The following is a 17,200-nucleotide window of genomic DNA, read 5'->3' on the forward strand; positions in this document are numbered from 1 at the left end:
CATTTTTTTCATAAAAGAAAACTCCTGTTATCCATTAGCCAATATTAGTGGATAGCCGTCCAGAAATAATAAAGTTATTGTATAAGTCTTTGGGTTATTCAGTTAAAAAATGAAATCAAATTAATTGTCACACTTTTCTTTAAACTGTGTGTTGGAAACTTAGCTTCAATCAAAACATGTACTGTCGCTTTAAATTCCAGTTTTTCTACCGGCTGCTCTGGTTGTAGCTAATTATCTCAGCTACGAAATTTCTCTTTCTCGTTAGCTGTGAGCTAGCTATGATTTGCCAAATAGTGAGGATTAATAATGGCTCCTTTATAGTTCGCAGACTAAATAACTTGTTAATAAATTATCTGCTTTTATTTGGCATAATGTAAATGTCAGAGTTCCCTGTTGAAAAGCCTGTGTTTTTATCACCATAGCAACGAGTGAAATCTTTATTGCAGCCCACAAATAAGGTAGGAATATGCTGTGTTTACATTGTAAGTTTTTTTCACAGTCGTGTTGCCTGTATTTGTAAAATGCAGGCGAGTAATATGATTTTATTTAAATAATAAGTAAATTGGAGTAGTAAGACAAAAAAAACAACAACAAAAAAAACAAAAAAAAACGAAACGAGCAAAAAAGTTCATGCTAACCTAACTGAATTAACTGTTACTAGGTCGTAGGAGCTAAGCTAACTAGCTTGGAGACATCAAATTATATTCAAGTTTAAAATCTCATATTTAATCAAGCAAAATTTCAAAAATACAAAAAGCTATATGATTTTTGATATGCAAAGCAATGTAAATGTAAGAAGGGGGGCGGGATATATTTAGGTAGCGCAACCTTTTTTTTTTATCAGTAGACTGACTTAGCTATAAATTACAGCAGAACTAATACTAATAGGTTTGTTTGAGTTTTTATCATTTTTGCAAACTCCCAGGCAGTTTATTTTGACCATCATGCTTAGTTTTGCTTTCATTTTGCCATCATTTTGTGTTGGTATAATAATACATTGATATTTACTGTACTTGCATCAATATATTACAATTATTTTGAACTATTTAGCTGTGCTATTTCAGTAGTGAGGTTTCACAGTGGGGCACTTGGTAGCACTGGTAACTTGCAGCAAGAAGGTTCAGGATTTGAATCCCAGCCTGGGGATTTCTTTTTCTGCCTTGAATGTTCTCTCTGGGTACTCCGGCTTGCTCCCACAGTTCTAAAAACATGACCGTTAGCTCAGTTGAATACTCTAAAATTACTTCTCTTTATGAGTGTAGGCATGTGTGCATGGTTGTTTGTTTTTGTGTTTCCCTGTGATAAACCGGCGACCAATCCAGGGTATACCCTGTTTCACACCCAGTGACCACTTGAGATAGGCTGTGTCCCCAACCCCCGTGTTCCTGCAAGGACAAGCAGGTAAAGACAATGGGTGGATTTCAGTACTTTCTGAGGGAAGTGAAGCACCCATTTTGTTGCTGGGAAAGTTTTTCTGGTCAGTGTTTGTGTTTTTGAGAGCAAATGTATGCATTTATAGATTTGGCAGCAGAATTGCTGTGGTTAACTTTATTTTCACAAAATATTCCATTAATCTTATTAAGATATTATACTACAGTCAACAAGTCACACATGGGTGACTTACAAAAGACCAAAACCCATATAAGTGTGATTTATTTTATTTTGTGTGTGTTGTTTTCTATCCTTGTGTTGCTTTTGAATTTTGTGCAGTCTTTATATTATAGGGTTGGCTCTTGGTATTCATGGTTAATTTTCTTATTCATCGCACCTTTTATCTTTCTGTTATGTTTGTCTTTTTAGTTGATGTCTCTGTTCTGTATGTCTTTGAACCTTTGTGCTCTGAAGCCGATTATAAGGGTACAAAAAGCAGTTTTGTTTCCACATATGTGGTGATTTACTTTTGTCTGAATGACTCCACAAACCATCAATACCACATGAACCCCCCCCCCTTTTTAAGAACAAACTTTAAAGTTTTTTGTTGTGATTTTTTTTTTATGTTTTATGTAGAACTACACAAAGTAGCATAACAAATTCTATAAAGTTCTATACAGCTCCATTGAACGCATCTGTCCGTCACCCAAAAATGTAAAGAATATGAGTTAAACCGTCAGGCCGGGCGGGGAGAACATTAATCAGTGAAGCTGGAGAAGCTGGAGCAATCCAGAGCTCGGTTCTGCAACAGAGCTTTGTGGAAAGAAGCTATCGGTGCAAAACAAGACAAAACAAAAAGCAAAGTAGACATGCTTCCAGTTTGCAAAAATGCTGCTTGTTTTTTTGGCATTAAGCTGTGGGAACGGGGCTGAACACATTAACATACGAACTGCACTTTTCAGATATTTGGCAACCATTAGTCCTCTTCTTTCTATTTTACAAACAAACTACTTTTTGGGACTAAGTGCATGAAAATGTGAAGTTTTAAAGTGGAAAAAAATGCTTGGTTTTGTTGGGTTTGTTTGTGATTTAATCCTTTTGTGTTTGTTATGTATTTGTATGCTGTTCTTCTGTCTGTTTCGAGTCCTTTCTGATATTTTCTGTAGCTTATGTCTATTTTAGGCAATTCTTTTTGTCATAATTTTCCCCCCCATAAATATGATTAGCTCTTGTTTAGTTTTCTAATTCTAAATATGCAACAGATAAAACTTGGTGATTTTCTGATTTTTTTTGTATTAAGCATTTTTATTTGATCGATTAACCTTATCTAAGGGTGCAAAACCTCCTGTTTTACTTTGCCTTTGCGTCGTGGACTTTCGTGGAGAGGCGTGTGTCCTCAAAAGGTTGCGCGTTTTGGGCGACAAAATCAGCCCCACAAATGCGGTGCGGTTTAAAAACGGGCGATTTCTTCAACTTTTTCCGAATTTAAATAGTTAAAATACTTCCTGTTTTCGAAGCGTCCGTCCGAAATAGCGGACATTTCCTGCTGAAATCGGATGCAGAGAGTGCACCTTTGCGCAGAGGCTGGTTTTATACCGAGTGGCTCCTCTGGGTGCACAAAGACAGCGGCTCGCAGAGGAACTTGTTCAGAGCGAACCGGGGACGCTGGGAGGCGAAATCCTCAACCTCCGGAGTCCGAATCGCAACAACAGCGCTGTTTACCTCCTGAAACCCTCTATTCTGCTTCCCACCTCAACAATACAAGGTAAGGAGTTGTTTTAGAAGCCTTTCGGTGGTAACGGAGCGCTGCGGAGCGGGTTAAATCCTCTTCGCTCTGGCTTCCCGAGCGTGGTTGTTTTTGCAGAAAATGGCGTCATCGCCCTCTTGTTTCTGCTTGGCCGCGGCGGGGAGAGGAGTAGTTTCAGCGACTTGTAGCGGCGCACACACGTAGCGCATACTTCCTTAAAGGCAAAAATCGCGTACTGCGACGTCTTTTGTTCAATAATAAGGCGTTAAAATGCGAAATACTTCGCGTTTTGGCTCAGCAGAAGGACGCGCAAAGATGGAAGGGTCACCGGTCTTGTGCGCCAGGCTGCTTCTTGGAAAAGGTGGCACGGAGCCGCTAAACGCAGCGTTTTACAACGGCTCGAGACCCATCCAAATGACCTCGAATGATTTAGCCTTCTCCCCACGACGTTGATGGAGATATTTATGGCAGCTCTGCGCCGTATCTTTGTGTATAATTTACTCGGGTTAGCTCGTTTTTACGCCGCACTCCCCTGCCATGCTGCAATCGTTCCGAGGGGCCTCTCACACACACGGCTTGAAAAGGTGCATTATACCCTTGGCTTTTCCCTCTGATCAAATGAAGCTGCTCCTTTGTTGCTGGAAATAGCGGCTACAATATAAGCGTGTAAAAGGAGATTTTCGAGAGGGGGGGCAGGGAGGTATTGGAGGGGGGGTGGGGGGGCGATGCAAATCGTGCCATGAGAAACGGCGACCTGCCCCTGCGCTCTGGTTTTGCAGCTGAACCAGACGAGGACGTGCTGAATGAGGTGGAAATAAAAAAAGTCCCCTGGATGAATCGCAGACTTTTTCTCTAAACTGCACGGGGAAGTCCAGGCGCTGCGCAACGATTGTGTTGCCGCTTTGCGCAGAGAAACGGTGGCAGCTGCTGTAACCGCCGCCGAGCGTTTCACCGCGATATTTTTTTTTGTCCTTGTTGGCCAGCCTTTTGTAAATAGTTGAGGACTCTAGGATAAAAGAGCACAATAGTATTCAAGCGGGCCCTTTATGGCCTGTGAATGTGGTCCTAAGTCCCCACTCCGACAGCTACGTGTATGCGTCCTCGCTCTGGCCACCACACATCCAGCACAGCGAGGCCACTGGCTCTCGCCTGTATCCGCTCTGCTTGGTTCCTCCTGTGCCACAGAAGTCGATGCCTGGTCGTGCGCTCTGAGCTGCAACGCAGGTCAGCACAAAATCGAAGCAATCCACGGAACATCCTCGTCACAGTCGCTCCGTGCCCGTATTTTTATTAAGTTTTCAGAGTTATGCAACAGAATTGCCGCTTCATTAACCTGAAATCCATCACCGAGGGTGGATGTGTTCGCGTGAAATATCAGGGAGATCGGAAAGGACCTCGCCACTTTCGCGTTGAATTAAAAAGGATCTGTCATTTGCAAATCACCCAGTGCCATTTGCGTCACAGCCCGCGGCCTCGCACGCCCATGGGGGGGCGACGGAGTTGCAAATGGAGACTGTATGTGTGTGCTGACGCTGCCCCAGCTGAAAAGGGAACCAATAGACACGGACTCGGGCGGCAACGATCGCCAGCGCGCCGCCACTCTCGGGCAGTGCACCGACTTGGGATTCCGTATCAACGCGGAAGATCGCGCAGTTTTATTCTGGGTTTCGTCGGACTTTCCATCGCTTTGGCCGAGATGCGTAAGTGGATGTTACACACACGGCTTAAACCTGCTACGGAGGCCAGCCGGAGAGGAGTAGCCTATATGCGTGTCCTGTTCTCTTCCCTCATGGTGATCGCTGCATGTGGCCTCTGAGAACTCGCTCTTTAACGGATAACTGTCTTTTCCACTGGATCGTAATGATATGGCCGTAAAACCTTTATTACCAGCGCAGAGATCGCTCGGATATTTTACGATTCCAGCGCTGGTTCGGTCACTTTTTCTCAGTTTTTTGTTTGATTCGCGACGCGCCACAAGTTTCTGCTTTGGAAATGAACGGGGCGTATTTTATCCAGGAAGGTTGCATTTGTTGTAGATGCGCTTTTGGGCACTGCGCATGGTGTCATTCACCGGACCTTAAAGGAGGCGGAAAATCACGAAATTCTCTAATGTAAGTTAATTAAATGTGGATAAACTTGTTAAGCTACAATTTTCAGTAAGAATGTTTATAAATAGCCATAATACGCTCATACACAAACTTTCACATTAAAAGGTAATATATATATATATATATATATATATATATATATATATATTAAATCATTTTTAATTTATGATTTCAAGGAAAAACATTGCATCGTGCTAAATTTAACCTTTTCCCCCCATTTTGTCAAGTTACAGCCCTACTGTATTTTATTGAATTTTCAACTGAAAGACCCACAAAGTAGCACTAATTATGCATGATTTAAAATAAAATAAAATATGAAAAGTGGCATGCATTTGTAATCATACCCCTTTACCGTGATTCACTTAAACAAGATGCAGTGCAACCATTTTCTCCTATAGTCTCAGCTTTGTAAAGTAGAGTCCACTTGGCTGCAATTTAAATAATCTCAGTTTAAATGCAGGTATTCTGGTGATACTGTTTTGTGAATACCAAAACATCAAATAGCACAGTGATAAAGTTGGGGGAAGTTTAAAGCAGGATTCGGGTCAAAAACTAAATCACAAAAGATCTACCTCATCTGCAAACCTACCAAAATATCTAATCTGAAATGCCAGATAATTACAGCATTGATCATGGAATAATAAAAAAAAAGACACAGCAAGTGAGTGGAATGACTTAGGGTGAAGAACTGTGAACTTGAACTTTTTGACCTAGACTTTATTTAGCAGAAATCAAAGACTGGTTGTTTCCCCTATGGTGAAACGTGGTGATGGTATTATCATGCTGTGGGGATACTTTTCTTCAGCAGGGACAGGGAAGCTGTTAAAAGCTGATCAGATGGATGGAGCACAATCGTAGAATAAAAACTATTGGAGGGGCTAGAAAACTTGAGTCTGAAGTGGAGGAACACCTTTTAGCATTACAGCAGCCGTAAACATCCAGAGCTACACTGAAATGTTTTATATCTGTGTTTTGGAATGGCCCAGACCTAAATCAGTGGCAGAACTTTAGAATTACTGTTCACAAACACACACAATCACATCTGAGTAAGCTTGTGCTATTTTGTAAAGAGGAATGCCCAACAACTTTTGTCTTTGGATGTGCAAAACTGCTAGGCAGACGCTTACAGACTTGGCACTGCTATTGCAGAAAAATCAGGGTTTTCCGAACTATTTACTCAGATAGGCTGAGAAAAGAGAGGTCACATTTTTCCTATTTTTAGTCATAAAAATATGTGAAAATCTTGTATATTCTTCACAATTATGAAGCCACTTTCCTTCACAAGTGGCTTCCTTCACAGCCACTTTGTGCTGATCTATCTGATATATCAGCCCCACACCCCCCAAATGTACATTGAAGTTTTGGATATAATGTGATAAAAGTAAGACAAGTTCAAGGTCTGTTGATCAGATTTATGCAAAGACTGTTTCCTAGAACAAATACACAGAAGAGTGATAACTTTACTCACTGTGGAGAGAATCTATGGTGGAATTTAAGAAGGATTCGGATACGTGTCGGTGCAACTTAAGGGTTTAATACTTTATATAAAGTGTTTTATATTTCCAGTATCATGAGGACTTTTAATTTCTTTGTCATAAGATTAACTTGACACAACAGCAGCAGCAAGGATTTACTGCTTTGTCTGAGTCCAGATCTCGCAGTTGTCAGTTTTTGGTTTGCAGCAGTCCACTTATGTCATTGTGTGATTCAGTCAGTTTAATGATGTATTACTGTGTTCAGTCAATGAGTCAGCCTGTCAGACCCATGAGCAAGTGTAGTCATTCAGCAAACCTATTAACCTGTCAGCCCCATTACTAGTCTGCGAAGCAAACAGAAGCACATGTGGTGAGGGATCCACTCAGCCAGGCAACTAGAAAATCAGCATCTGGCTCCCAGTTAGTAGGTCAGCTAGTTGTTCACCATGCACACTCACTGAACAGCCCGGCCGAACTGATATGTTACTGTTTCAATGGTGAAGGGGGAACTTTGTTTTGGGCGCAGCTTAACCTCTCAACAAAGACCTGCCTCTTTTCCTTCGTAGTGATAGAAGGGCCTCTAACTTCTTATAACTTCTTCTCAAGTCTGCTGTAACAACAGCGTTCGCTCAAGATGGAGTTGCTTTAGGTAATATGAATTATTACTTTCCTCTCTTGGTTTCACAAAATACAGCGCCCCATGTTTAAAATTTAGGTGTGATTTTTCAGAGCTGTGAATCCACACCTGGCCTGAAAATGCCCATTATGCACATCCCATGGCTATATTTATTTAAATCTGTGTCTGTGCTCCCTTTACACACTCTCTGCTGCTGCTTCTCTATATGCTGCTCTAAAATGCTGGGTCTGTGCATAATTTAAAGTAACACTGGACAGTGAACTCCATTTGAAAAGTCTCACTATACATTTAAGTATAGGTTTGTTGCTGTGTTTGGTTCCCACTGTTCTGTCTGCATGCCTTGTCTTAAAGTTTATTCAAAAAAAAAACAGAGCTGACTTTGGATTTTCGTTTGACACTATCTCTTTCAGTCCGGTGACCTTTGAACAGATAAAAATGGAAAGGCAAAGAAATTTAATGATAAAATGACAAATAATACTCTTAGTTTGAGTTGTTGTACACCTTTCAGGATGGACTTCAGACATTGATAATAAGGTGCTAGGTGCCTCCTGCTCCAGTACAATTAGTACATTTTATTTCATGGCATGGGGCTATAACCAACACACGTTAGTCAGTGTTATGTTAATTTTCAACTGGTTGGTTTTGTCTAAAATGTTTAGGTATATTCCAGATCCAGGCTTTGCATCACCTTAATGTTGGGCAACTTTATCTATTTACAAACAGTTTTGATTCATATTCAGTCTCCTGTTGTGAGTCAAAGTGGTAGTTTCAAACTTAAAACATTGTACCGATTTTTAAGCATGGTGGTGGCTGCATTATGGTGATGATCTGTTTTGTGTGCAGGTAACACCAATAACAGGCAGGGCAACTTAAGATTCTTAAGTTCCAGAAATCACACGCTAAACAGCTGAAAACTTCTTACAATTTTGTTTTCCAAACTTTGACAATGATCTCAGACACACAAAATCTGCTTCTGGAAATGATCAAGACAAACATTAAGATTTTGGAATTTAAAGTATGGACTATACTTTAAATTTCTGCCAAGAAGACTCATCATCTGCTTAGCCCAATGTAATGTCAGGACCTTGCTGTTTGTTTCAGAAAGCACTGGATCAGGGTACAATTTGCTTAGGGACATTTAATTAAACCTTTTTTGGGGGGGGTTATCTACTGTATGAATAGCAGCCTATATACTGTATAATTTTGCCCATGAGTAGGTTAAAACAAATCCCCAATAAATTCAAACAATTCAGTAAAGATGTTAAAAGCATATGCGTCTAAAATAAGAAATCATGACCATGATTTGTACATGTAGCACCTGACCAGAACTGTGTTGTTTACATTTTGCATCAACATGTTATAATCAGTGCGTTTCAGTTCAGGAAGTCACCTTTCACTTCAAACCAACACGCAGAGGATGTGATCATGTTTGATATGTTGCAACTCGGTGAGCACTTTGGGGACTGCTTGTAGATTGGACATGAGAATATATAGAGTTTATTCAACGCACACACTGTAAAATTGACAGTGTAGAATGAGCTGTTTACATAACCTTGCTCAAAGTGCCTATATTTATATAAGCCCTATTTGCACTTGTAGTGTACATTGGCACCGGTGATGTAAACCCGCCGTCACGTCACACGAACAATGCCCAAACTGCCGGATTCAGTGACTGAGTGCCGAGCGTTTGTAATATCAAGCAATGTGGATGTGTACCAGTTGGCTATGGCGCTGTCTGTACTGTCCTGTGGCCAGCTGGTATCAGTGGCGTGTCTGCCAGCTGTCAGCATCATGTCAGAGCGTATCTTCCTGTCAGACTGCCTCTACTCAGCCGCAGGAAATGCATATCAGAGGACACTGATTGCTGCCACACATGTCTTGGCTGTAGAACCAAACAAACAGTTCATCTGTTATTGATAAACTGATACGCTGAGGTAAACATAAGCACATAGGCCAAATAAAATGTTTTTTTTTTTGGGGTGACTTGTATTCCGCATAGCAAAGAACTAGAGGTTTTCTATTTACATTGGATAATTTCTTCTGTTGGCTCTCGATGCACAACAGATGATTTGCCTTTTAGAATAACAGTTGCTTAAAACTGGTCAACACACCAATACATTATTTTCTAGCTGAGGCAAACAAAACCCCAGGAGATGGAAGCTAATATTAGGTGTATTTGTGAAATATTGGGCGCTGGTGGAGTAGATTGTTTTGTGGTATAAATGTAGCTTTAAATGGATCATAACCATGGGGGTAATGCATACAAGGAGATGACTATAGGCACAGAGTCTTAATGTTGTTCTGCCTGGAGCTGGATACATTGTTGGTTGGTATATGGGAAAGGTGAAGATAGTCATTTAGCTTGTAGTACCTTGCAAAAAGTATTAACTTTATCACATTTTGTTGACCAGCTCGATACAGAGCATCATTGTAAACTGGAAGGAAAATTATACATGTTTTTCAAAAAATTTTTACAACAAAGTACATCAGACGTTTGTGTGTACTCGATAGAAATACATCTTGCTTCTCCTGCAACTTCAAGTCATTTATAGAATAGGGCATTTTTGTCAATTTTTTCTAAATGCCTCAAGATCAGTCGGATTGGGTGGATAGCAGCCATTAACATCGGATATCAAAACCTGCCACAGATTCACACTTGGAATCAGTAAATGAATATGCTGTTTAATAACATGAAAGTTTTTTTTCGGGGAGCCAGTTAAGTGGTTATGTTAGTGGTCGATGCTGCATTTTAAGTCATTTTCTCTCTGAGCTGTTAGCATTAGCCGCAATGTTAAATCAGTGTTTTTCTCAGATAATCCAGTATTTTAATCCAGTAATTGCAAATTTGTGGGTTTTATTCCAGATTCCTCTCCCTGGTCACATGGGCAGTTCACTAACACATGAATGTATATTTGCTTTTTGGGAGATGCTCATATGTATATAGTGGTTTTATAATGACTAGAATAGCACAGTATCCCTTCAATCCATTTACCATAACTTTGGAGTCAGTGTAACTGCCTAAGAAATGCATTCTCACAGGATGATGCTACCACCATGACTCACAGTTCAGCGTACTGAACTGTGAGTCAGTACGCTGAACTAAGAAGGTAGTTTTTCTTAGAACTACCTTAGCGTACAGGCGAAAAGTTAAATTTTGGTCTAATTTGACCAGAGCAGCTCTCTCCACTACATGTGTTCCCTATGGGTCATAGCAAAGACTGCAAAGACGTTTTAGATTGTCTCTTGCTTTTTCTTCCATGAAGTTTAGATTAGTGGTTTCTACCAATAGTCGTTTCCTGATGAACAATTCTCCCCACCTGAGGCATTGTCCTAAGTTATTTTGTCTTTTATAAAACTCTTTTAAAACATTATATCTTTTCCTTCCACTTCACAACAATGTGCTAATTTGTGATGGGTTGTAACATGACCAAAGACAAAAACAAGCTCAAGGGGAGTGAATACCTTTGCGTGGTACTGTAGTAAAGGAGGCTCGTGAGTCTAAGAAGTTCAATAATCTCAAGATTTCTTAAGTGTGATTTATCAGGCATTCCAGCCACGTCTCACTTAAAGTTTCATCTTTTTCTGCCACATTAGCCATTGTTCCAGTGCTTTACTGCTCAGCAGTTGTTCATCAGTCTCTTCAGAGAAGTCAGTGAAGAAATGTTTCATTCTAACCTGCTTTTTTATTCACCTAATCATCTACACTTTGATTTTTGTGCAAAAGAACATTTTTTCCTTCAGTGATTATGTGAACAGGTCCATTAAAGTTCATTGCAATCGAGATACCATTGTAATCTTTTCCAATGGGAGGTGAAGTCTTATTGATATGACATTTTTAAGTATTTCTAACTACATTTAAGAGAGCATCAAGGTAAAAACTAAGTATGGATGCAGAGTTTGGGCCAAAGAGCAGATTTGGCATTCCCAATTCATAAGTTTTAGCCCAGGACACCTTCTCTTTTATTGCCTGAGTTATAACCAGACTCTCTACTTCATAACCATGGCTGTCTGTTGCCATGGAAATGGGAGAGTCCCTTGCGTTATGTGTGTTAGTGTATTATTGGTGAGGGTCTGGCTAAATCCAATTGCTTCCGATCTATGTAGTACATCTAAGCCCTTAAATAAGTCATTTCTGGCCGTGTTTTTCGCTTTGAGATGGCTGACTCTGGAGGGTTTCGTTTCTAGCAGCTTGTCAGATTTTTTAATGAAATACCTCTCAGCAAAGTAATTAGCTCCTGGTGGTCTTTGTTTGGCATTTGCAACCTTCTGGATACCGCTGTACATTTAAATCAGACTCGGGATCCCTGGATAAATCAGTTTGTTTATTACTGTTTGCTGATGCTGTGGATGCAGGTAGTATGGGAAGTTTTGAGTCACTTAAAAAAACTCAGCTTTACTAAGATGTTCCCCGACGCACAGAGATTTTCATTAGACTGAACTCACTCATCTATATGCATTTCCTACAGCAACTTATTCTTGATGAAGAGTGAAGCAGTGTATCCCAGCATCCATCAACGCTAAAACCTTCACTCTGCCATCAGGAGGCACAGAGCTTTATTGACCCCAAAGTATTAACATGTATTAAGCAACAATCAAGCTCGACAAATGCATTAAAATCTATATTTTGTGAAAATGTCCTCGCAATTTATTTTCTTTTTCAAGATTTTTATTAAGTGGCAAAACTATTAACTGACATATGATGGTAGCCTGGTTTTCTGTTTTTCTTTTTTCTAAACATCTGCCTGACATAAACAGTCTTGGTCTTGGACCTGTCATAAGGGCCCGTTCCCAGGGGACATTCACTAGACATAACCCAGCATAAGATTTTCATATTCCGACTTTTTTTTTTTCCTTTAGGGAAGAAAAAGGCCAGTATTTTGAAATGGTGTTTCTTCAATAAGAGTGAGTTTCCAAACCACGATTGTCCGTGTTTCTTTGTGACTGGAGATCTTTTCAAAGAGCCAAAATTGTCTTTCTTTAGCCGATCAACATGTGAAGCAAGATCAACTTTTAAACTGATTGAGAATCAGTTTTGTTGTACCAACAAAAAAGTTGCTAGAAAGGTTGAAAGCGTTTTCTACAAGGAGGAGAATATGAGGGATAGATCACTTCTTTCAGAGATGATACTGATGAACGTGGTGACTATTCTGGTGTGACTCTATAGGTTCTGGGGAGCGTAGTTGTCTTGGATGAATGTGGCTCCAGCGTTTAGTGCTTTAAGTGGTCATTATAACTAGAAAACAAGCATAGAAATTCAGTGCATTTGTCGTTTTTAGAGGCTGGTGAGCTCGTTTGCAGCAGTCGGATCCCAAAGGTTTTTTATTAACATCGCCAAACCTCAGGACTCAAATGAAAAGGGTTGTCAGGCTCAAGGATACAAAAGTCGAGGCAGAATAACTTCTGAAGGGAAGAACTATAAAGCTGTCTGCTCACTGAACTTTATTTACTGTGATATCTTTGCTTCGTTGCTCTGTTAGCCTAATAACTGCATATCTGAGTTTGATCTATCCATGTCAGTTCATTACAAATGTTCATTTTCCTCTTCAGAGTTGAGCTTATTTTCACCCTTTATCTCCACCTAAACAGCACAGATATGTCTTTATCTGTCCCACTGTTCATGCAGCAATGAGAGCTTTGTTTTCAATTAGTCCACTCAGTAAAAAGAAAGTACACCCTATGTGAATTCAAGCATTTTAAAGTATAAATGATGTAGCCTCTACTAGGTTTAAAAGTTATGTGAATATCACCTCAAGTGTGCAAAAGCATAGAGATATACTGATTGGAACCTACCAATTCTGATTTTGACTGAATAATAGGAAGTCTTAAGGCATCTTAAATTGAAATAACTACATTTGAAAAAAATTATCCCCGTTTTGATGCATCGAAGCACATTATGCCGTTATCTTGTTCTCATTAAATTATAGTATATGGCAGTACATGCTGTTGTTTGATGTTTGACTGTAGGCAAAGAAGTTTGTATATATATATATATATATATATATATATATATATATATATGACCTATTAAATGACAATAAAAGAAAATGTCCATTTTAAGAGCAGCTAATTTCTAAAGTTGCTCTTAAAATGTTTTGCGTGATTTCTTCTTTGTCCTTTAGAAAAAATAATTCCAACCAGGCAAATTCTCGTTTTGAGCAGAGTTCAGTCAAACTAACGACTTGCTTCACCTGTAGCATCTTTACCATTTTGAAATAGGAGTTGTTGTTTGTTTGCTTCTTTGCTGCCACTCCGTGGTTTGACACACTTCAAATTTTATGATATACAACACCCACAAGCAGCAGACATCATTTGTTGCGTTTTCCTAACCGATGCTCCATTTTACCTCCGACAGACTGACATTTTCTCGTCTGTTCTCCAGTTGCGGCTCCACTCCAGCTATTAAGTCGGAGCTTCATCATTTCAAGTAGCCTCTGCTGTTGAGTTATTGCCTCGTAGTAATCTTGTGTATCATCAGCACTGAATGCGAGGATTCAGAAGTTGCCTGCAGCCTGAACTCGGAAGAAAACAAATGTCCTCATTTTGCCAAAGTCCTGAAAATCTAGTTTTAAAAAAACAAAAATCCACTTAAGCTACCAATTGTGCAACTAAAGTACCTCTGCTTTGCCTTATAGGTAGATTTAATTCTTTGTAAACAAAAAAAGCTGTTAAATTACAGTGGATCATAGCACTGTGACAATGCCATAATTCACACAGCCGTTACTATGTAAAATATTAGATTTAATTTCCTGTTGCATACTTCACTGCGGGAAGAGCTTGACCTTTGCTTTTAAATGAACAAGGAGGTCTTTTTGCTGTTATATATTTTGTAAATCATCCACAGTTTTCTCTGTTTTGTTCTCTGGAAACCTCAGCACATTTGGTGTTCATGCTTAAAAATGTTCATAAGCTCTTGCCGTCCGTCACTCTGGGTCTGTTATTTTCTATATGTTGAGACAAAAGAAAGTTTTGAACCGCTGGAACATTTTACAGGCATGTTTGTCTCCCTCTGCTGGATTTTGAGGGAGACTACAAGTACCATGACGGTTCTGAACTGGGTAGTCAAAGATGTGAAGCTGTTATTTAGTAATTTTCTTACTTTACAAGTTTCTTTAACTTTATCTTATAGTTTGAACGAATGTCTTTTTTTTTTAGCACAAATGTATGTTTTGTTAAAGATATCTAAGTATGTTTCAAAAATATATTTGTGCATTCGCCCACAAATGCTGTATGTAAAGCTAAGGGGAAGAAAGAAACAAACGTAATATACAACTTCCGAGCCACACCAATCTTCTGTTTCGTGAAGATCTTTTTGGTTGGTTTTTATTTGTCTCTTTTTAGACACGGCTTCACTCACAACATTATTAAACTGCGTAACGTTGTAGATAAGGAATTGTACTTTCAACTCCTTCTGGAATTCAAATTAATTGTTTGTAGTCACTTCTCACAGAACAGGTAGTGTCTCCCGCAACTCAGTTTATCAGATTTGATCAATAGTTCCCACTAGAGGGCAGCAAGTTAAAAAAAAAAATTTCTTATGCTTTGACTAAAAGAATTCTTGTTTTAAATTGGTGATTTGCTCTTACAACTACTCTGCCTTGTCTATTTATTTGTGATATGCTCTTAAAAGTCGGCACTGCTGATTCGGAGTTGAGCTGGTTGAGATTTCTCTTTATAAAGTATTCATCTCCTTGGATGTTTTACCCTTTTATTGCTTTCAAAAAGGATAAAATGGAGTAATTTTGCTGTAATATATTCTGCTTCCTGTTAAATACTGAGGACTATCTCCCTGTGGTGAGATCGTGCTTGATGTCTCTCCATAATGAATAATTTTCTTTCAAAATGGTCTTTACAGCGTTTCTGCTTCCTCTTAACGAAATTTTTAAGCGCCTCATTTTTAGTTTCCTACTCACTGATCAGGGGCAGTCAAATGCAAAAATCCTTTGATTGCTGACACCACATCTATAATTTTAAACTGCTCTGTGTTCACATTTCTTCTATTCTTGTCAGTCCGACAGAGAAATTAAATATGTGGTAGCTGATTTCCAAAGGTAGCTCATCTTTTGGTTAGAGTTTTGTTCCACAGTAACAGTCAAATTTGCATGTTTTCAAAGAATTAATATGTATGCATTTATGTTGTTAATTTGCCTGTGTCAGGAATTTGCTAAAGACTCCGAATGTGATTAAAAACAAAGATCACACACCAGGTTCTGACGTTTTGCTATCTATTTTGGCTCAGCCTTAATTCACCAAGAGCCATTTTTAACTTTAGTCACACACCCAGCTGGAGTGGTGTCTAATTCATTAGCTTACATGGACTGTTGTTGCATGGTTACAGGTAAGCTGGTAGTGAACGTGTGGTGCACCAGGCCAGTCTTGGGAGCATGGCGAAGGCCCAGAAATCGCCTGGGAGGAAGACTGCTCACTGTCTCCGCAGACAGGTACTGCAAAAAGAAAAACACTCTTGTTACCTTCCTCCTCTTTTCCCACTTAGACTTTCTTGTATCCCTAACTTGGATAAGGTTGTGTCCTGCCACCTCATCCAAGCACGAGTGTTTGAATGTACGGAGTGGCCCAGTGCCCAAGCGGTACACCGTCTTGTGCTGATGTATTGTAATGTGCCTAATGTGAACTCATTTATCCATTTCCAAGGGCAGCAGGGACACACCGTTAGCTAGACAGACACAGACAGAGAAAATGAGAATAAATTGGTTTGTGGGAAAGAAAAAGATTAAGGAGTGGAAGAGGGGGAAGGTCTGGTTTACAGACTCAACAGCTGGGCCTGGACGATTAATTGTCTAAAAAATTATTGCGATAAACGATAATATTGTTTCAAGACCTTTTGACACTGATTTAATGGAAATGACTAATAATGCATGCTATTTCCTGCCATAGATAGATGCGCTTTATTTTCAAAAGAACACATGACACTGGAACTGATAAACTAAATAAACAAAACGAGCAAAAACAAAAATAAAATGGATTCTCAGTCTCCATTAACAAAAAACGTACTTGAATAAAAACTAAACAACATAAAACCAAAGTGGAAATAAATACTGCATTCAACCAAAAGAGTGCAGATTATGAAGTCTGTATACTGTATTGGCCTTCAGTAATCACTAGATTTAAATAGAGAAGATGGCCATCCGACTACCTAATGCTCTATTCCAGAACAGCTGATTCAAATGATTGCATGACCATCAAGTACTGCAGAAGCCTGTTAATCACCCAGAGACACAATTCAGGTGTGTAGCAGAAGGGAAATACCTAAAGCACGCAGGACAGGGGGGCGGTGAGGACCGGAGTTGAGAAACACTGACCTAATGCAATAGTTCACACTGCACGACTTTTTGCCCCTATTTTCCCCTTACGACAATCTTAGAACGTTGGCTGATCTAAGATTGTCGCTGGTGATTTCGTAACCGATCATCCTGCAGTGTGATTTAGATCGTTGTGGCCTAAATCAGGGGTTTCCCCCGACTGGGAGCTGAAATTACGGAGGGGAATCCCAAACAGCTGACACGGTGCAACCCGAAGTCCAGCGGACATCAGAGATGATATGTGCAAACAACATTAATGTTTATTCAACATTTCGTGCAAGGAATATGGAAATGACAAGGGGTTGGAGCAATTTGGCTCCAACTCCTCTATGGTTGGAGATAAACACGGTAACTTTTCAGCTGTTCTTCGTTAACGTGACATAAATAGGTTATAATGATTTTCATTCAGTCAGGACTTTACGCTGACTCTAGCCACATGCATTGCAGGTAGATTCTAGTAAAGCATTGATTAATGCCTGATTTTAAAATTAGTAAACTGGACTTGTAGCCATTATTTTGGGCTACAAGTCCAAAATAATGGCTGC

General features: G+C 39.5%; 1 protein-coding gene across 4 annotated transcripts in view; it reads left to right on the plus strand.

Moving 5' to 3' along the window:
• Positions 1-249: 249 nt before the first annotated feature.
• Positions 250-17,200, plus strand: part of LOC106959171 (zinc finger protein 800) — a 33,197-nt gene continuing 16,246 nt past the window's right edge. The window contains exons 1-2 of one of the 4 annotated variants that reach the window (XM_015051547.1): positions 250-458; positions 15,674-15,776. In XM_015051547.1, coding sequence (XP_014907033.1) covers positions 15,720-15,776 — 57 coding nt within the window. In that variant the 5' untranslated portion in view covers positions 250-458; positions 15,674-15,719. Of the gene's footprint in view, positions 459-2,771; positions 3,137-4,886; positions 5,230-15,673; positions 15,777-17,200 lie in introns of those variants that run through there. The other 3 variants (XM_015051549.1, XM_015051546.1, XM_015051548.1) reach the window with 3 other exon arrangements.

This window comes from Poecilia latipinna, unplaced genomic scaffold (genome assembly GCF_001443285.1).
Source record: "Poecilia latipinna isolate Pla-1442-1.1 unplaced genomic scaffold, P_latipinna-1.0 Scaffold1051, whole genome shotgun sequence".
Taxonomy (NCBI): Eukaryota; Metazoa; Chordata; class Actinopteri; order Cyprinodontiformes; family Poeciliidae; genus Poecilia; species Poecilia latipinna.